Raw genomic sequence first — 22,545 nt, 5'->3', positions numbered from 1 at the left:
GACTGATTATTCAGAGAACTGGGCTTCCTCATATGCCAAAAGCTGGGTATATACAGTAGGAGGTTTTCTCAGAAAATTACTTTAGTTTCTGAGAAATAGGGCGATGGAAGGGAGGGAGAGAGACAGTGAAAGAGAGAGGGAGCAAGAGAGAGGGAGCGTGAAAGAGAGAGAGAAAGAAAGAGGGAGGGCGGGCAGGAGGGATGGATGAAGGGGGGGGGGAGGGAATGAGTAAAGAAGAGAGAAAGTGCAATATTGAAAACATCAGACCAACGCTAAAGCCTTGTTTATATTGGCAGTTTGAAGTGACTAAAATCCATTTTTTTTTTTGCATTTCCGATTGGTTTGAATCTGTTATTTTCCCTGCTGTCTGAACAGCCCAAAAGCACATGGAATAGGATATTTCGAGCCACATTTTCATATGCGGTTTGAAGTCAGATATAAATCTGATTCCTGGCCATGCGACTTGTGTCTGAATGGTCAAATCTGATTTATTTTACCTCAACTGGTTTTAAGACTTATTTGGCATATCTTGTTGCTTGCTAGCTACTCTGTTGACAGTCTGACAAGGACATGTGGTAGCTAACTAGGTTGTTTGAGGCTTTGAAAGTGTTCTTACACTATGATTTTAAACATTCAAAGCAATCGGGAAATGTCCATTGTAGGCATTGTTGTCACCGTAGCTTGCTACAGAACTTCTGAGTGATAGGAAGCACGAGCACCACCACCAATCAGTCTACACCACTGCACACATGTCAGCAAAAGACTACTGTCTGAACACACACAAATCCGATTTCGTCACTTGTAACTTGCTGTTTTGTCAGTCAGTATTCCATAACGGATTTGAGAAACACAACTGATTTGAGAATTAAGGCCTGCAGTGTGAACAAGGCTTTAGAGGATCCCTGCCAGCTCCCTCTTTCCCTCATCAGTAACACCATCTCAAGAGAGGATAAATTAAATTCCAGCTTGATGCCAAAACAGCCGATGTTCAACCTTCTACACCCCCACCCACCTCCCCCCAACACTCATTGAAACCCAGAGAGCAATTCAAAATCCCTCCAAATTAAATTAGGTTCATACTGCAATATAAACATCCTAAACCAAACAGAACAGGACAGACCAGAGCAGGGCTTTCGACATTCTTACGATTCTATATGTATTGTGATTTGATACTGCAATTTTATTCCGATTTGATGTTCCAAACATATTGCTCACTATACTGTATGTCTACTACAGAGAGACAAGTGAGAAAATGAGTTTTGGTCATTCACGGAAATAAAAGTGGAGAAAACATTTTGGCTCAAAATGTAAAAAGAAGATGGATATCTATAGGATTGGATAGGAGTACTGCCGACTAGCGCTAGCTAATACTACCCAGCAAAATTCAAATCAATACTTGGAGTCAAAGTATCGATATAATTTAGTCAAAGAAAATATCACGATATGTAGGCTAACTGTATCAATTTTTCCCTACAGGATACGGAAAGGAAAACCTATGTTGCATGAAGTAGCCTGAAAATTCAGCAGAGCCTGTTGTGTGTCACATCTCCAACGCTAATGCCTGGGCACCCTGGGCACACAACAGGGAGAATTATGGCTTATTTACACAGCAACTGACACCAGGCCTCACTGACTGACTGGCTGACACACTGAGATCACTCCACCAAAGCCCAGAGAATATTAAGTGCTCTCAAAAGACAAACATACACAGTGCCTTCGGGAAGTATTCAGACCCCTTGACTTTTTCCATATTTTGTTACGTTACAGCCTTATTCTAAAATGGATTAAATGTTATTTTTTTCTCAGAAATATACACACAATAGGTTTTTATAATAATAATTTAAAAAAAAAATATATATATATATATATATATATGAAATACCTTATTTACATTCAGACCCTTTGCTATGAGACTCGAAATTGAGCTCTGGTGCATCCTGTTTCCATTGATCATCCTTGAGATGTTTCAACAGTTGATTGGAATCCACTTGTGGAAATTCAATTGATCGGGCATGATTTGGAAAGGCACACACCTGTCTATATAAGGTCCCATAGTTGAGAGTGCATGTCAAAGCAAGAACCAAGCCATGAGGTCGAAGGAATTGTCCGTAGAGCTCTGGGACAGGATTGTGTCGAGGCAAAGATCTGGGGAATGGTTACAAAAAATGTCTGCAGCATTGAAGGTCCCCAAGAACATAGTGGCCTCCATCATTCTTAAATGAAAGAAGTTTGGAACCACCAAGACTCTTCCTAGAGCTGGCCACCCGGCCAAACTGAGCAATCGAGGGAGAAGGGCCTTGGTCAGAGAGGTGACCAAGAACCTGATGGTCACTCTGACAGAGCTCTAGAGTTCCTCTGTGAAGATGGGAGAACTTTCCAGATGGACAACCATCTCTGCAGCACTCCACCAATCAGGCCTTTACGGTAGAGTGGCCAGATAGAAGCCACTCTTCAGTAAAAGGCACATGACAGCCCGCTTGGAATTTGCCAAAAAGCACCTAAAGACTCTCAGACCATGAGAATCAAGATTCTCTGGTCTGATGAAACAAAGATTGAACTCTTTGGCCTGAATGCTAAGCGTCACGTCTGGAGGAAACCTGTAACCATCCCTACGGTGAAGCATGGTGGTGGCAGCATCATGCTGTGGGGATGTTTTTCAGAGGCAGGGACTGGAAGACTAGTCAGGATCGAGGCAAGGATGAACGGAGCAAAGTACAGAGAGATCCTTGATGAAAACCTGCTCAAGAGCGCTCAGGACCTCAGACTGGGGCGAAGGTTCACCTTCCAACAGGACAATGACCCTAAGCACACAGCCAAGACAATGCAGGAGTGGCTTTGGGACAAGTCTCTGAATGTCCTTGAGTGGCCCAGCTAGAGCCCGGACTTGAACCCGATCGAACATCTCTGGAGAAACCTAAAAATAGCTGTGCAGCGACGTTCCCCATCCAACCTGACAAGAGCATGAGAGGATCTGCAGAGAAGAATCGGAGAAACTCCCCAAATACAGATGCTTGTAGCGTCATACCCAAAAATACTCTATGCTGTAATTGCTGCCAAAGGTGCATCAACAAAGTACTGAGTAAAGGGTCAGAATATATACATACACTTTTTTTTAAATTAGCAAATAATTCTAAAACACTGTTTGTGCTTTGTCATTATGGGGCATTGTGTTTAGATTGATGAGGGAAAAAAACAATTTAATACATTTTAGAATAAGGCTGTAACGTAACAAAATGTGGAAAAAGTCAAGGGGTCTGAATACTTTCTGAAGGCACTGTATATAGTGCTACTCTGGGGCTGTAGCAGATCATTGACTTCAATATATTGATATGTTGTTGTTACATTGACATAACAATACAGTTGTGTCCATTTTACACCTGTGTGTTGATATGTATTGTTGTGTGTTGTCAACCTAAACAGAAATCAAATGCAGTGCATCATGTCACCGAGATAAATCCAATATGGCATTGTTTTCTTTGAGATCAGTTGTGTTTTTTTGTGTCATTAGTCCAAGGTTAACACCTCTAGGGATGGAACATAACAAAATCAAGCACCAAGAAAACTATACCCAGACTCTACATAGTGAATAAATAGGAACGTTATGGTGCTATACTAATAGTGGATGACAAGCAAGAGCCATGATGCTAATCGAAGGGGACAAAGAAGAGACACTTATTATGATGTTGTGTTTGGAAGGTGCTTATTCAAGGTAGTCCAGATCACAGCCCATGTCCTCTCAGATGAGCACCCTAGCACTGGATTGGTTTCCCCCAGGGAAGGGGTGGGTGTGTGTGTGTGTGTGTGTGTGTGTGTGTGTGTGTGTGTGTGTGTGTGTGTGTGTGTGTGTGTGTGTTTGTGTTAGGGCAGAGGGCAGTTTCAAGGGGACCCTGTCAGGTGGTATGCACTGTGCAGTTACACACACACACACACACACACACACACACACACACACACACACACACACACACACACACACACACACACACACACACACACACACACACACACACACACACACACACACACACACACACACACACACACACACAAACATAAATACAAACACAGACATCATAACACCGGTATAAGTTTTTTCACTAGGATCAAGGTTGAAGCCCCCTAGAAGCAGTCCCAGCGTGGTTAGAATGGAGCTGGTTACCTCACCACCCTCTCTGAAGGAACAACGTGAATGTCTGACCTGCACAGGGCCAACTGTCCATAAAGCATCTACAATGCATTACAAACTGGTTGATAGAACTGACTACTGGCTTTCCCAATTAATGAACACACTAGGCCTTAATGACCGTAGTTTGTTAAGGTGCCCACTCTTGTTGGCACATCTGTGTGTTATAATAAAGATTTACCCAGGGATGAAAGTAAAACGGTATAGCATCCCGGCAAAATAAATCTTGGGGGTACGCCGTACCGGTAAAACATGAGCCTATCACAATAATTAACACAAAATGCCAAGAAAACGATATATAACATTATTTAACATTACCGCATGTCAGCCACAGTATACACTCCAAATTGAGTTGCTTTGACGAGAACACTTACATTTTGCCAAGGCGGAGGTGAGTGGCTGATACCAAGACACACACGGACATCAGGCTAAGTGTAGGCCTAATGAAAATCGCAGAATGTCATCACAATACAAGTTTAGATGTTTTCTAAAAATATGTCTTCTTTCCATTCATCAAATTGTGGTTGCACAGTGCACTGTTTGGATGCTGGAATTATTTTGTGAGTGGACGAACATGCATGAGTAGCTTACAGGAGCACTTTTTTGAAGTGATTGTTTGAACAATCAGATGAAAACGTCATGACTGGTTGTGTTTATGCTACATTAAAAGGTAATACATGTTAGAAGCTACAGTTGAAGTCGTAAGTTTACATACACTTAGGTTGGAGTCATTAAAACTCATTTTTCAACCACTCCACAAACTACTTGTTAACAAACTATAGTTTTGGCAAGTCGGGTAGGACATCTACTTTGTGCATGACACAAGTCATTTTTACAACAATTGTTTACAGACAGATTATTTCACTTATAATTCACTGTATCACTATTCCAGTGGGTCTGAAGTTTACATACACTAAGCTGACTGTGACTTTAAACAGCTTTGAAAATTCCAGAAAATTATGTCATGGCTTAGGATGCTTCTGATAGGATAATTGACATCATTTGAGTCAATTGGACGTGTACCTGTGGATGTATTTCAAGGCCTACCTTCAAACTCAGTGTTTGAAGGTAAACTTTGCTTGACATCATGGGGAAATCAAAAGAAATCAGCCAAGACCTCAGAAAAACAATTGTAGACCTCCACAAGTCTGGTTCATCCTTGGGAGCAATTTCCAAATGCCTGAAGGTACCACGTTCATCTGTACAAACAATAGTTCGCAAGTATAAACAAGATGGGACCACGCAGCCGTCATACCACTCAGGAAGGAGACGCGTTCTGTCTCCTAGAGATGAACGTACTTTGGTACAAACAGTGCAAATCAATCCCCGAACAACAGCAAAGGACCTTGTGAAGATGCTGGCGGAAACAGGTACAAAGGTATCTATATCCACAGTAAAACGAGTCTTATATCGACATAACATGAAAGGCCGCTCAGCAAGGAAGAAGCCACTGCTCCAAAACCGCCATAAAAAAGCCAGACTACGGTTTGCAACTGCACATGGGGACAAAAATCTTACTTTTTGGAGAAATGTCCTCTGGTCTAATGAAACAAAAATAGAACTGTTTGGCCATAATGACCATTGATATGTTTGGAGGAAAAAGGGGGAGGCTTGCAAGCCAAGAACACCATCCCAACCGTGAAGCACAGGGGTGGCAGCATCATGTTGTGGGGGTGCTTTGCTGCAGGAGGGACTGGTGCACTACACAAAATAGATGGCATCATGCGGGAGGACAATTATGTGGATATATTGAAGCAACATCTCAAGACTTCAGTCAGGAAGTTAAAGCTTGGTCGCAAATGGGTCTTCCAAATGGACAATGACCCCAAGCATACTTCCAAAGTTGTGGCAAAATGGCTTAAGGACAACAAAGTCAGGGTATTGGAGTGGCCATCACAAAGCCCTGACCTCAATCCTACAGAAAGTTTGTGGGCAGAACTGAAAAAGCGTGTACGAGCAAGGAGGCCTACAAACCTGACTCAGTTACACCAGCTTTGTCAGGAGGAATGGGCCAAAATTCACCCAGCTTAATGTGGAAAGTTTGTGGAAGGCTACCCAAAACGTTTGACCCAAGTTAAACAATTTAAAGGCAATGCTACCAAATACTAATTGAGTGTATGTAAACTTCTGACCCACTGGGAATGTGATGAAAGAAATAAAAGCTGAAATAAATCATTCTCTCTACTATTATTCTGGCATGTCATATTTTTTAAATAAATGGTGATCCTAACTGACCTAAGACAGGGAATTTTTACTAGGATTAAATGTCAGGAATTGTGAAAAACTGAGTTTAAATGTATTTGGCTAAGGTGTATGTAAACTTCCGACTTCAACTGTATATGACAACATTTTTACTAGGCCTACTAGGCCCATAGAGATCATATTAAATGAATAGGGATTCTATATGTGATTCTATGATTACACCTAGGCTATAATAAATGTTTTTTTGCACACATGACCTAATGTATAATTACTGATACCAATAATGTAGATATGAGGTGATGTATTGTAGATGACTCCAAAGGACTATGATATTTGTTTTGTGTCTCAAAACTCTATTTGGTCCCTTACTGGTAAGAAATTAAATCTACTTTCATCCCTGGACTTACGAATGCCTGAGACTACAGCACATACTGCCATGCTGAATGTACATCAAAGGAGGCTGGTGGGAGGAGCTTTAGGAGAATTGTAATGGCTGGAATGGAATAGATGGAACGGTATCAAACACATCAAACATAATGGAAACCACATGTTTGACTCCATTCAATGAATTCCATTCCAGCCATTACAATCAGCCAGTACTCCTATAGCTCCTCAAACCAGCCTCCACTGATGTACATGTACAGTTGGTTCTTTGGAAAACACATGACATTGCTGAACTTAGATGCAGGTGCAAAGGAGAAGAGCAGAGGAGTAGCAGGCAGGACAGAGGGAGACCAGAGAGAGAACAGACACACAGAAAGGGTTAGGCTAGAAACCATAGAGACAGAGAGCATATTACCAGTTTTTTTTTAAATTTGATAAAGCATTTCTTAATTGCTGATTGTGCAATTATTTATAAGTGCCTAAATGTATTTTTATCCACAGTCTTCATTTTTTGTTGATGCATACATTGTATAGATGACCTAATGTATAATAACTGATACCAATAATGTATATATGAGGTGATGTATTGTAGATGACGACAAAGGACTATGATATTTGTTTTGTGTCTCAAAACTCTATTTGAGTGGTCCACAATGTGGTTTTTAAAAAATCTGTATTTTGTACTGCCAATTATTGTATCATTGTGGAGTGACACTTTAATACATTCTTCTTACCCTCTATTATTCTGTGATTAACCATGTTATTTACTGCCGGTAAAATATTTACAGTCATGCCAGTAAAAACTGAATTCAATTTGATAGAGTACAACACAAGGCACACACACTGCACACAGACATAGGGAACAGGATTGTCACAGACACGTACAATGGCAAAACACCAGTAAGGCACAAGCAGATACAGGTAAAGATAGAACTGGCACAGAACCGAGAGGGCACAGGCGGACACACGACACCAGCACCAACAGTGAGGGGTTAACTGGATAACTGGTGCCTCTATTTTCCTATAATCCTCAGACCAACAGACCAGACCACAGTATGTGTTAGCCTAATTGGTTCTGCAACATTAAAAGAGGGATGGAGACAGAAAGAGTGGGAGGCAGAGGGGAAGAAAGAGAAGGCGTTGGGAGGAAGGGAGAGAGGTAGGGTGATTTGGAGACTGCGAGACTATGGGGTGAGTGGAGCAAGAGGGTGGATGAAAGAAAGGGATAAAAAACAGAGAGAGAGAGGCAGGAGGATAGAGAGAGAAGGGGGAGGGAGAGCAGTGCTAGGCGGTGTCAGCTCCTGTAGACTGTTCTCAACTCGTTAGCTCATGGTGTCAAAAGGGTGAGCACCAGACGGAGACATTCATTTCCCAATAAACTCAGCTTCAACAGCAGGGAGTGAGGGAGCAGAGAGAGGGTGAGGCTGAGAGAAAGAATGAGGCAAAGGAACTAACAGAAAAAGAGAAAGAGAGAGAGGAGGAAGTGAAAAGAGTAAGGATGAGATACAGTCTGCCCAGCTAGCACATTGTGGGAACGTACATTTTTGGTTACCCATTGGTTCTGGGAATGAAGCCATACGTTTTCTGACCGTGAAAACTGAACGTTTTTTAAACGTTCTGAAAACAGAAATGATCATTTTACCTGTTCTGGGAACATACATTTTTAAGTCGCAGGGAGGTTCTGAGAACGTTTTACTATGGTTCCCTGAATGTTTTCCTGGGAAGTTTTATTAACGTTCTGAGAACTAAAATTCTAGGCTATTTTAAGGTAACTAAATAATGTTCTGAGAACATGTTTCAATAAGACTTTTAATAACACTGCTGGATTAGTTTGGATTAACTGTTTTGAACTCCAAGCATAGATAGGACACATGGAAATGAATTTGCTTAGGCAATAATCATACAAGCCCATTTTTTATTGTGGCACAGCGACAGTGAGATTCAAAACCATGATCTTCTGTTCTCTATCCATGGAATTAGTCCAAGTCCACTGCACCACCAGAATGGAGGTAGCATGCCATGTTTTTTTTTACTCATACAAAGCTGTTCAGTTTAGTCTATTCAAATTGACCCAATTTCAAAGGAAACAAGCACTCTTTAAGAACCAGGTGTGGCCAATTAGTGGGCGCGGCCAACACACCTGAACACACAACATAGAGAGCTTTATTGACGCTGAGAACAAAATGTATGTTTTTAAATAACATTCTTAGAACGTTCTTTGAATGTTACTAATGTTTTCTTGTTTTTTTATGGAATGTCTTCTTAATGTTCTGAGAACATGACTTTAAATATAACCATAATGGAAAACTGCAAAAAACGTTATGCTGAAGTATTGAAATTCCCATAGAAGAACGTTGTTACTTAACGTTCTCTGTACGTTCTGAGAACATTACATGAAATAGAACCATGTAGAAGCCTGTAGAAAACGTTATGCTGAACTACCAAAATTCCCACAGAAGAACATTGTTTCTTATCGTTCTCTGACCGTTCAGAGAACATGACTTTAAAGCCGGATGTGAAGGGCCTGGGCTGGCGTGATTACACGTGGTCTGCGGTTGTGTGGCCAGTTGGATGTGCTGCCAAATTCTTTAAAACGATGTTGGAGGCAGCTTTTGGTAGAGAAATGAACATTAAATTCTCTGGTAACAGCTCTGGTAAACATTCCTGCAGTCAGCATGCCAATTGTACGCTCCCTCAAAACTTGAGACATCTGTGGCACTGTGTTGTGTGACAAAATTGCACATTTTAGAGTGGCCTTTTATTGTCCCCATCACAAGGTGCACCTATGTAATGATCATGCTGTTTAATCAGCTTCTTGATATGCCACACCTGTCAGGTGGATGGATTATTGTGGCAAAGGAGAAATGTTCACTAACAGGGATGTAAACAAATTTGTGCCCAAAATATGAGAGAAATATATTTTCTGTGCATATTGAAAATTTCTGGGAACTTCCATTTCAGCTCATGAAACATGGAACCAACACTTTACATGTTGCATTTACAATTTTATTTTCAAAAGAATTCAGACCCCGTGACTTTTTCCACATTTTGTTATTACGTTACAGCGAATTGATTAAATACGTTTTCCCTCATCAATCTACACATAATACACCATAATGACTAAGCGAAAACAGGTTTGTAGACATTTTTGCAAATAAAAAAACTGAAATGCCTTATTTACTTAAGTATTCAGACCCTTTGCTTTGAGACTCGAAATTGAGCTTAGGTGCATCCTGTTTCCATTGATCATCCTTGAGATGTTTCTACAACTTGCCTGGAATCCACCTGTGGTAAATTCAATTGATTGGAAGGCACACATCTGTCTATATAAGGTCCCACAGCTGACAGTGCATGTCAGACCAAGCCATGAGGAATTGTCCGTAGAGCTCCGAGACAGGATTGTGTCGAGGCAAAAATCTGGGGAAGGGTATCAAAACATTTCTGCAGCATTGAAGGTCCCCAAGAACACAGTGGCCTCCATCATTCTTGAATTGAAGAAGTTTGGAACCACCAAGACTCTTCCTAGAGCTGGCCACCCGGCCAAACTGACCAATTGGAGGAGAACAGCCTTGGTCAGGGAGGTGACCAAGAACCCGATGGTCACTCTGACAGAGCTCCAGAGTTCCTTTGTGGAGATGGGAAAACCTTCCAGAAGGACAACCATCTCTGCAGCACTCCACCAATCAGGCCTTTATGGTAGAGTGGCCAGATGGAAGCCACTCCTGAGTAAAAGGCACATGACAGCCCGCTTGGAGTTTGCCAAAAAGCACCTAGACTCTCAGACCATGAGAAACAAGATTCTCTGGTCTGATGAAACCAAGATTGAACTCTTTGGCCAGAATGCTAAGCGTCACGTCTGGAGGAAAGCATGATGGTGGAAGCATCATGCTGTATGGATGTTTTTCAGAGGCAGGGACTGGGAGACTAGTCAGGATCAAGGGAAAGATGAACGGAGCAAAGTACAGAAAAATCCTTGATGAAAACTTGCTCCAGAGTACTCAGGACCTCAACAGGACAATGACCCTAAGCACACAGCCAAAACAACGCAGGAGTGGCTTTGGGACAAGTCTCTGAATGTCCTTGAGTGGCCCAGCTAGAGCCCGGACTTAAACCCGATTGAACATCTCTGGAGAGACCTGAAAATAGCTGTGCAGCGACGCTCCCCATCCAACCTGACAGAGCTTGAGAAGAGTTTGAGAGGATCTGCAGAGAAGAATGGGAGAAACTCCCCAAAAACAGGTGTGCCAAGCTTGTAGCGTCATACCCAAGAAGACTCGAGGCTGTAATCGCTGGCAAAGGTGCTTCAACAAAGTACTGAGTAAAGGGTCTGAATACTTATGTAAATGTAATACTTCAGTTTTTTCTAAAAAACCTTTCTCTAAAAAAACTTTTTCTAAATAACTGTTTTTGCTTTGTCATTATGGGGTATTGTGTGTAGATTGATGAGGGGGGAAAACTATTTCATCAATTTTAGAATCAGGCTGTAATGTAACAAAATGTGAAAAAAGTCAAGGGATCTGAATACTTTCCAAATGCACTGTATGTATATATATTTATATTCCGGTCTCTGACATTGCGCATTCTGATATTTCTTAATTTCTTTATTATTTTTTTCTGGATTAGGTGTGTATTGTTTATTTTATTATTGCTAGGTATTACTGCACTGTTGGAACTTGAAACACAAACATTTCTCTGCACCTGCAATAACATCTGAAAATCTGTGTATGATTTGATCATACTGTACTATACACCCTGTTCTGACAGTGATGTGCATTCTAAAGCCTTATAATAATCTGTGCACAGTACCACAGGCCCACTTCTCAATTACTACGTCATCCCCTTTCAACATGCCTCCAATAATCAATCCTCTCATCAATACTGGATCCTAAATAGTACTTCTTTAGATCTTTGAATAAGGTAGCAACTACATCACCCCAAAACAGAAACACCCAGTCCACATTATGTATCTAGTGTTTTTCCTACTGACTAGACTAGTGTGAAAATGAGCGTGTAGTGTTGTGGTGATATGCTCGCTTCGAGGCAAGTAACACTGAAAAATGCATGAGAGCATCAGCTGTTCCGGACAACTGTGTGATCACGCTCTCCGCAGCCGATGTGAGTAAGACCTTTAAACAGGTCATCAGGGCCAGACGGATTACCAGGACGTGTACTCCGAGCATGCGCTGACCAACTGGCAGGTGTCTTCACTGACATTTTCAACCTGTCCCTGTCTGAGTCTGTAATACTAACATGTTTCAAGCAGACCACCATAGTCCCTGTGCCCAAGAACACTAAGGTAACCTGCCTAAATGACTACCGACCCGTAGCCCTCACGTCTGTAGCCATGAAGTGCTTTGAAAGGCTGGTCATGGCCCACATCAACACCATTATCCCAGAAACTCTAGACCCACTCCAATTTGCATACCGCCCCAACAGATCCACAGATGATGCAATCTATTGCACTCCACACTGCCCTTTCCCACATGGACATCTATGTGGAAATTATATTAATTGACTACAGCTCAGCGTTCAACACCATAGTACCCTCAAAGTTCATCACTAAGCTAAGGACCCTGGGACTAAACATCTCCCTCTGCATCTGGATCCTGGACTTCCTGACAGGCCGCCCCCAGGTGGTAAGGGTAGGTAACAACACATCCGCTACGCTGATCCTCAACACGGGGGCCCCTCAGGGGTGCGTGCTCAGTCCCCTCCTGTACTCCCTGTTCACTCATGACTGCACGCCTAGGCACGACTCCAACATCATCATTAAGTTTGCTGATGACACAACAACTGTAGGCCTGATCACCGACAACGATGACATAGGGATTGTCAGAGATCTGGCTGTGTGGTGCCTATTCCCCATCAGGAGACTGAAACGATTTGGCATGGGTCGTCAGATCCTCAAAAAGTTCTACAGCTGCACCATCGAGAGCATCCTGATTTCTTTGCATCACTGCCTGGTATGGCAAATGCTCGGCCTCTGACCGCAAGGCACTTCAGAGGGTAGTGCGTACGGCGCAGTACATCACCGGGGCCAACCTTCCTGCCATCCAGGACCTCTATAACAGGCGTGCCAGGGGAAGGGCCTAAAAATTGTCATAGACTCCAGCCACCCTAGTGATAGACTGTTCTCTCTGCTACCGCACGGCAAGCGATACCGGAGCACCAAGTCTAGGACCAAAAGGCTGCTCAACAGCTTCTACACCCAAGCCATAAGACTCCTGAACAGCTAATCAAATGGCTACCGAGACTATTTGCATTGCCCCCCCCCCCCCCCGTTACGCTGCTGCTATTCTCTGTTTATTATCTATGCATAGTCATTTTAACTCTACCTACATGTTCATATTACCTTAATTACCTTGACTAACCGGTGCCGCCGCACATACTCTGTACCAGTACCACCTGTATATAGCCTCACTATTGTTATTTTGCTGCTGCTCTTGAATGATTTGTTACTTTTATTTCTTATTTTTTTACTTTTTCTTAAAACTGCAATGCTGGTTAAGGGCTTGTAAGTAAGCATTTCACTGTAAGATCTACACCTGTTGTGTTCGGCGCATGTGACAAATAAAATGTTATTTTATTTGATAAGTGACGCATCAGGCCAACTGCTCACAACCAGGACTCATTCCCATGGCCTTACACAGAGGATCCACTCAGCACTCTACAATAATCTTTAGATCTCAAGGCTGCAGATACACACACATACAAACATAGGCACACACACACACACACACACACACACACACACACACACACACACACACACACACACACACACACACACACACACACACACACACACATACATACAAACACAAACATGTGCACGCACACACACTCTCTCTCTCTCTCACACACACACACACACACACAAACATGTGCACACACATTCTTAAATGGAAAAACATACTCACGTAATTTCTCCCTAATAAATGCATACTTACTAAGGGACAGAGTGTCTATAAATACATACTCAGATGTTCCTCAGTCAATGCAGTCACTGAAATGGATTCCATGAAATCTTTTTAGGTATGAAAGAGGCTTTTACTATTAAAAGAGGTACCATTTGTCAAGGTTATTAAGAAAATCTATTTGATTTAATGTTATTTAACTGTCAAATGAAAGCCTTATATTTAACTAAGTGGAGACTAGAGGTCGACCGATTATGCTTTTTCAACGCCGATACCGATTATTGGAGGGCCACACAAAAAAAGCCGATACCGATTAATCGGCCGATTTTTCTATTTATTTATTTATTTGTAATAATGACAATTACAACAATACTGAATGAACACTTTTATTTTAACTTAATATAATACATCAATAAAATCAATTTAGCCTCAAATAAATAATGAAACGTTCAATTTGGTTTAAATAATGCAAAAACAAAGTGTTGGAGAAGAAAGTAAAAGTGCAATATGTGCCATGTAAAAAAGTTTAAGTTCCTTGCTCAGAACATGAGAACATATGAAAGCTGGTGGTTTCTTTTAACATGAGTCTTCAATATTCCCAGGTAAGAAGTTTCAGGTTGTAGTTAATATAGTAATTATAGGACTATTTCTCTCTATACCATTTGTATTTCATATACCTTTGACTATTGTATGTTCTTATAGGCACTTTAGTATTGCCAGTGTAACAGTATAGCTTCCGTCCCTCTCCTCGCCCCTACCTGTGCTCGAACCGGGAACACATTGACAACAGCCACCCTCGAAGCATCGTTACCCATCGCTCCACAAAAGCCGCGGCCCTTGCAGAGCAAGGGGAACAACTACTTCAAGGTCTCAGAGCGAGTTATGTCACCGATTGAAAGCTATTAGCGCGCACCCCGCTAACTAGCTAGCCATTTCACATCGGTTAAACACGCCTAATCTCGGGAGTTGATAGGCTTGAAGTCATAAACAGCTCAATGCTTGAAGCACAGGGAAGAGCTGCTGGCAAACGCACGAAAGTGCTGTTTGAATGAATGCTTACGAGCGTGCTGCTGCCTACCACCGCTCAGTCAGACTGCTCTATCAAATATCAAATCATAGACTTAACTATAACATAATAACATACAGAAATACGAGCTTTATGTCATTAATATGATCAAATCCGGAAACTATAATTTCGAAAACAAAACGTTTATTCTTTCAGTGAAATACGGAACCGTTCCGTATTTTATCTAACAGGTGGCATCCATAAGTCTAAATATTCCTGTTACATTGCACAACCTTCAATGTATTGTCATAATTACGTAAAATCCTGGCAAATTAGTTCGCAATGAGCCAAGCGGCCCAAACTGTTGCATATACCCTGACTCTGCGTGCAATTAACGCATTTCCCTAGTTTAATATTGCCTGCTAACCTGGATTTCTTTTAACTAAATATGCAGGTTTAATAAAATACACCTCTGTGTATTGATTTTAAGAAAGGCATTGATGTTTATGGTTAGGTACATTCGCGCAACGATTGTGCTTTTTTCGCAAATGCGCTTTTGTTAAATCATCCCCCGTTTGGCGAAGTTGGTCTTCACACAGTTCGCAACGAGCCAGGCGGCCCAAACTGCTGCATATAGCCTGACTCTGTTGCACAGAACGCAAGAGAAGTGACACAATTTCCCTAGTTAAAAGAAATTCATGTTAGCAGACAATATTAACTAAATATGCAGGTTTAAAAATATATACTTGTGTATTGATTTTAAGAAAAGCGTTGATATTTATGGTTAGGTACACATTTGTGCAACGACAGTGCTTTTATCACGAATGCGCTTGTTAAATAATTGTTAAATTTGGCGAAGTAGGCTATGATTCAATGATAAATTAACAGGCACCACATTGATTATATGCAATGCAGGACAAGCTAGATAAACTAGTAATATCATCAACCATGTGTAGTTAACTAGTGATTATGTTAAGATTGATTGTTTTTTATAAGATACGTTTAATGCTAGCTAGCACCTTACCTTGGCTCCTTGCTGCACTCGCATAACAGGTAGTCAGCCTGCCACGCAGTCTCCTCGTGGAGTGCAATGTAATCGGCCATGATCAGTGTCCAAAAATGCCGATTACCGATTGTTATAAAAACTTGAAATCGGCCCTAATTAATTGGCCATTCCGATTAATCGGTCGACCTCTAGTGGAGACCCTTACTGATAGATTCCCTCTCCATGTTTATCCAGGACAGCAGACTCCCTGAACTCTTATACACACACACACACACACACAAACACATGCCCTTAGAACTGTGGGTAAAAATAACTAAAAGATGCTGCTAATAATAATAATGAACCAAGAAGACAGGACCCTGCTGTGCTGAGTGGCACATATGTGTGTGCGTATGCGTGTGTGTGTGTTGCCTGAATCACGGCCCTGAACGCACACAGCTGTGTTACCTGTGTTGACTTCAGACACCCTGAGGAGTGTTACATCATATGCCCTCCACCATCCATCCACACACACACACACACACACACACACACACACACACACACACACACACACACACACACACGCACAAACACCACCACCACCACAACCCCATGTGACCCACAGAGAGAGAATCACAGAGCGGTAACATCACTGCTGCTTGGCTAACACCATAACTGCTGCTGAACCACATAGGCGATACCACAGTAACTGAACCTGCCATAGCCCCAACCTCCCAATTGGCTGCTAAACACATTACACAGTCAATTGTGTTACATCTGCCTATATGCTTGTTCTAGTCATATACAGTGGTCCTGGAAGGCTACCGGGTGTGCTAACCCATAATGTCTGCACACCTAAAGACCGCGTTAGCCCACTCAGCTAAAGCCTAGGTATTAGCACAAGTGTTTACTGTATGTCTCAGACAGTGTTAATGTATAAGACTCAACACACAGATATCGTTACCTGAACCACCACAGCTACATACAGTATTTCCCCTTATAAATAATCAAATAAAACATTATGACTATTCTGAACAAAAACGCACCGTTCATGCCATTGTAGATGCTGCGGTGGTGAGGGGACAACTCGTCTCCAGTGGTCCTCCTCTGTACCCCCTCCCTGCCTGCTGGGGGGCTGCTGCCGTACCTCCCCTTCCCGTGCTCTGAACTGGGGCTGTGGTGGAGGTTCTGGTGTCGTAACACTTCAGGGCTCCCCACTATCACCCGACCCTTCCTCAGGTGCTCTGGTGTCCCCGGCAGTGCCTGTTTGGCCTCAGGGCTCCCACATCCAGCCCCAACCACGACCGGATTACCCCTGTGTCTCTGTGAGAGGTCTGGACTTGACTGACCCGGACCCTGGTTTGGCCCTAGCCCTTGCCCAGCCCCCAAGAGCTGTTTCTGGGCCAGCATGTCAGCACTGCTGGGTTTGGACTGAGCCTCGGCCTCCAGTCTAGTAGGGGATTTGCCGTGTTTCTCTGGGCTGCAGGGCCCCCGGAGGCCCCTGGGGTCAGGGCTGGTGAGGGACCCCCCGCGGGGCCTGCAGGCCTGGGGGAAGGTGTGGTAGTCTGGGGTGGAGCTGTGGCGACGGCCTGTAGACTCTGGGCCTGGGCCCTCTGGTTTGTCATGGTTGGAGCCAGGGTTGGAGCCCAGCCCGGAGCCCTGGGTAGGGGGCTTGTGATGGGGATGGTCAGGATTGTCCGTGCTCCCCGCACTGGAGTTGCTGCTCCCATCCCCCACATCTCGGAGCAGGCACGTTGTAGCCCCCGCAGTTTGAGACAGACTACTCTGGCTGTCGATGGAACTTCTGCACCCTGCACCCTGCACTGCTCCTCCCCCTCCTCCCCTCTCCTCGTCCAGTAGGATACACAGCTCCTTGAGCTCCAGGTTCTCTCTGATCACCTCTCCCTGGCGCTGCTCGAGCTCCTTCAGTTTGTGCAGGTAAAGGGACACCTCTTTTCTCATGAGGCTGGCGCTGTAGCGTCCCAGACGCTGCCACTCCCGAGACACACGCTTCCCCTTCTGACGGTCGTCATCAAGGAAACAGCACAGGTCCCGCAGCTCTTGGTTATCCTCCTGCAGCTTCTGGTTCACGTCCTGGATACACACACACACACACACACACACACACACACACACACACACACACACACACACACACACACACACACACACACACACACACACACACACACACACACACACACACACACACGCAAGCACAGAGGAGGTGATACAGTTGAAGTCGGAAGTTTAGATACACTTAGGTTGAAGTCATTAAAACTCGTTTTTCAACCACTCCACAAACTTCTTGTTAACAAACTATAGTTTTGACAAGTCGGTTAGGACATCTACTTTGTGCATGACACAAGTCATTTTTCCAACAACTGTTTACAGACAGATTATTTCACTTATAATTCACTGTATCACAATTCCAGTGGGTCAGAAATGTACATACACTAAGTTGACAGTGCCTTTAAAGAGCGTGGAAAATTCCAGAAAATAATGTCATGGCTTTAGAAACTTCTGATAAGCTAATTGACATAATTTGAGTCAATTAGAGGTGTACTTCAAGGCCTACCTTCAAACTCAGTGCCTCTTTGCTTGACATCATGGGGAAATCAAAAGAAATCAGCCAAGACCTCAGAAAAAAAATTGTAGACCTCCACAAGTCTGGTTCATCCTTGGGAGCAATTTCCAAATGCCTGAAGGTACCACGTTCATCTGTACAAACAATAGTACGCAAGTATAAACACCACGGGACCACGCAGCCGTCATACCGCTCAGGAAAGAGACACGTTCTGTCTCCTAGAGATGAACGTACTTTCGTACGAAAAGTGCAAATCAATCCCAGAACAACACGGGGGTGGCAGCATCATGTTGTGGGGGTGCTTTGCTGCAGGAGGGACTGGTGCACTTCACAAAATAGATGGCATCATGAGGAAGGACAATTATGTGGATATATTGAAGCAACATCTCAAGACTTCAGTCAGGAAGTTAAAGCTTGGTCGCAAATGGGTCTTCCAAATGGACAATGACCCCAAGCATACTTCCAAAGTTGTGGCAAAATAGCTTAAGGACAACAAAGTCAAGGTATTGGAGTGGCCATCACAAAGCCCTGACCTCAATCCCATAGAAAATTTGTGGGCAGAACTGAAAAAGCGTGTGTGAGCAAGGAGGCCTACAAACCTGACTCAACCAGCTCTGTTAGGAGGAATGGGCCAAAATTCACCCAACTTAATGTGGGAAGCTTGTGGAAGGCTACCTGAAACGTTTGACCCAAGTTAAAAAATGTAAAGGCAATGCTACCAATTACTAATTGAGTGTATGTAAACTTCAGACCCACTGGGAATGTGATGAAAGAAATAACATATGAAATAAGTCATTCTCTCTACTATTATTCTGACATTTCACATTCTTAAAATAAAGTGGTGATCCTAACTGACCTAAAACAAGGAATCTTTACTAGGATTAAATGTCAGGAATTGTGAAAAACTGAGTTAAAATGTATTTGGCTAAGCTATGTAAACTTCCGACTTCAACTGTACATCACAGAAGATTGAAATATAACAAAACCATTTGACATAGAAACACAGGATTATTATTATTATTAAATAATATGTATTTATTATGAAAAATATTAATAACATTCCACCCATGGGGACACGTCATTTTGACTGCAGGCAGGGGCTAAAACATATCTTAAGCAGTTCCAGCTCTTATGATAAGCATACAAGCAACAAGTGGTCCATTGGGTTGAATTATGTAAACCACTTGAAGACTACCTTGCTACCCTCAAAACCACCTACCTTTGTTATTTTTAAGGAGTTGCAGTGGTAAATTACAGCTTTTTTAACGCATGAATGATAATAATAATAATTAGACCATGGCTTGTTTCACCAGGAATCCATCGGACATCCATAGAGCAGTGCGCAAACTTGTGCGCCCAGCATTATCAACATCACACCTGCCTCACCTTCAAACCCCGGATCTCTGTCAGGTGCTGCTGGAGTCGCCGGTTCACCTCCCGGATCAAATTTCCGTGGTCAAGCATGACGCCCATCTTCTCGGCTTCTGCCCTCCGTAACCGCTGCACCAGCTCCTCTTTCCTCCACTTTAGCAGCTCCTCGTCGCTTATTTTGGAGAGTTCCTCCGCCGGACTCTCTGCGCTCTTGGCCATCAGCTGGGGATGCTTCTCCATCGTTGAATTTAGGCTAGCCTACTCTAATGCGAAGATAACCCTACGACAGTAACCTACTAATTTAGTGCAAAAGCCACCCAAATGTAACTCTGCACCTGCACTTACCCAAATGTACACTCTTTATCTAACGTCCAGATATTTATATCAATGTCATGTTTGTTCTCTCTCTCTGACGCCCATTTTGAAGCTATCCAAGACAAGCAGTGCTCTCCTATATTCCCGCCTTTCTCAAAGTAGTCCGCACGCGGTCTCTTCTGGAGAGCCCATCGACAGCTCGTGGGCTGTTTCTGGGCATGCCTGCTGCCTCGCACATAAAGCCTTTGCCTAGGGCTCTCCTGCTCCTGCGTTTCGGCCAGAAGGGAGAAGTAGTGGCTGCAGATGCATCTCGAGAAGCAACCGTGCGTGCTAAAATTCGGCTGACTGGAAAACTCGTGCCCCCCCCTCTCTCTCTCTCTCTCTCTCTCTCTCTCTCTCTCTCTCTCTCTCCCTTTCTCCCTCAGGGATTGAGTGGCGAGGACGCGTTGTCTTCTTGCGCCATCTGCTGCATGATTTTATCCATGTAAACCAATAGATTTAGCACAAAACTGTATTAATCAGGTTTCCAATCATCTAACTAGGCCTAGTGGGGACTTTATTGAGATTGAAAACCCTGTGAAGATATTGGTCGGCATAAAAAGGTCTACTATGGAAGCTCGTTCCTGCCACCAAAAAAAGGAATGGCAATCTGTATCACATAAATCCAATGTGCACGTTGAATTTCAGTCATTTAGCACACTCTTATCCAAAGAGACTTTCATGTGGAATTAGGGTTAAGTGCTTTGCTCAAGGGCACATCGACACAGTTTTCACCTAGTCGGTTCAGGGATTCGAACCAGCAACTTTGATTACTAGGCTACCTGCCTTTGCACAGGCCCTCTTCAATTTTCAAGGATAACCCTAAGCATATCCTATAGTCAATAACACATTGTGTGTGTGTGTGAGAGAGAGAGAAAGAGATAGAGAGAGAGTGTTTGTGGTGATATTGTTCCATACTACTGGATTGGAGAGTTTTGTAGATGTTAGTGGGTGCCTGATTGATGACATTCATAAATTCAATTCAATCCATTAAAGGGGCAATCTGGGATTGATACATCCATGTTCGAACTTTAAAGTTATTAATATATAGCCTTTGACTCTTGAAGAATGTCACTTCGTAATGCCTCATGAGCAACGGTCATACCCCATCAGAACCCAAAATATAAGCTTGTTTAACAAGCTGTAAACAAACACTGTATAGCTTGAAAACATATAATTATATATAAACATATAATTTTGATCTCATGGATGGTCAGTCCTCATATCAATATCTGAGTTTCAGGACTCAGGCTGAGACCCAGATGCAGACACAGGAGGTGGATAGTGCGAGTCTCAGAGTTTTTTATAGTACAAGGGGCAGGCAAAAGGTAAGTCAAGGCAGGCAAAGGGTCGTAGTCCAAATCAGAGTCAGGCAGGTACAGGACGGCAGGCAGGATCAGGACAGACAGAAAGGTCAGAACTGGGAACACTAAGGATAACTAAAGATAGAGCACAGGAAACACAGGAACACGCTGGTAGGACTTAATGGGACGAGACGAACTGGCAACAAACAGAAAACGCAGGTATAAATGCACAGGGGATAATGGGGGAAACGGGAGGGGGTGGAGACAAGCACAAGACAGGTGAAACAGATCAGGGTGTGACAGTGAGAGTCATTGCGTCTATGTACACTCAGCAAAAAAAGAAACGTCCTCTCACTGTCAACTGCGTTTATTTTCAGCAAACTTAACATCTGTAAATATTTGTATGAGCATAACAAGATTCAACAACTGAGACATAAACTGAACAACTTTATTTCCCTCACCAACTTTAAACATCAGCTATCTGAGCAGCTATCGCTGCAGCTGTACATAGCCCATCTGTACATTGCCCACCCTATCTACCTACCTCATCCCCTTACTGTTTTTATTTTATTTACTTTTATGCTCTTTTTGTACACCAGTATCTCTACATGCACATCTTCATATGCTCATTTATCACTCCAGTGTTAATCTGCTAAATTGTAATTATTTGCTCCTATGCCGATTTATTGCCTACCTCATGCCTTTTGCACACACTGTATATAGACTTTCTTTTTTCTACTGTATCATTGACTTGTTTGTTGTGTTATTGGCTTGTTTGTTTACTCCATGTGTAACTCTGTGTTGTTGTCTGTGTCACACTGCTTTGCTTTATCTTGGCCAGGTCGCAGTTGTAAATGAGAACTTGTTCTCAACTTGCCTACCTGGTTAAATAAAGGTGAAATAAAAATAAAAATAAACATGTGACTAACAGAAATTGAATAATGCGTCAGTATCTGGTGTGGCCACCAGCTGCATTAAGTAATGCAGTGCATCACCAGATTTGCCAGTTCTTGCTGTGAGATGTTACCCCACTCTTCCACCAAGGCACCTGCAAGTTCCTGGACATATCTGGGGGGAATGGCCCTAGTCCTCACCCTCCAATCCAACAGGTCCCAGACGTGCTCAATGGGATTGAGATCCGAGCTATTCGCTGGCCATGGCAGAACACTGACATTCCTGTCTTGCAGGAAATCACGCCCAGAACGAGCAGTATGGCTGATGGCATTGTCATGCTGGAGGGTTATGTCAG

The 22,545-nt window shown here is 43.0% G+C and overlaps 1 protein-coding gene across 1 annotated transcript in view; it reads right to left on the bottom strand.

The window, feature by feature from the left end:
- ccdc85a (coiled-coil domain containing 85A) overlaps positions 1–20,307 on the bottom strand; it is a 36,621-nt gene extending 16,314 nt beyond the window's left edge. The window contains exons 1-2 of the mRNA XM_014154588.2: positions 19,654–20,307; positions 16,727–17,774 (exon numbers count right to left, since the gene is read on the bottom strand). Coding sequence (XP_014010063.2) covers positions 16,727–17,774; positions 19,654–19,878 — 1,273 coding nt within the window. The 5' untranslated portion in view covers positions 19,879–20,307. The remainder of the gene's footprint in view (positions 1–16,726; positions 17,775–19,653) is intronic.
- Positions 20,308–22,545: the final 2,238 nt, after the last annotated feature.

This window comes from Salmo salar, chromosome ssa18 (assembly GCF_905237065.1).
Source record: "Salmo salar chromosome ssa18, Ssal_v3.1, whole genome shotgun sequence".
Classification (NCBI taxonomy): Eukaryota; Metazoa; Chordata; class Actinopteri; order Salmoniformes; family Salmonidae; genus Salmo; species Salmo salar.
The sequence above is the reverse complement of the archived record's forward strand: the minus strand, read 5'-3'. Positions and strand labels throughout refer to the sequence as shown.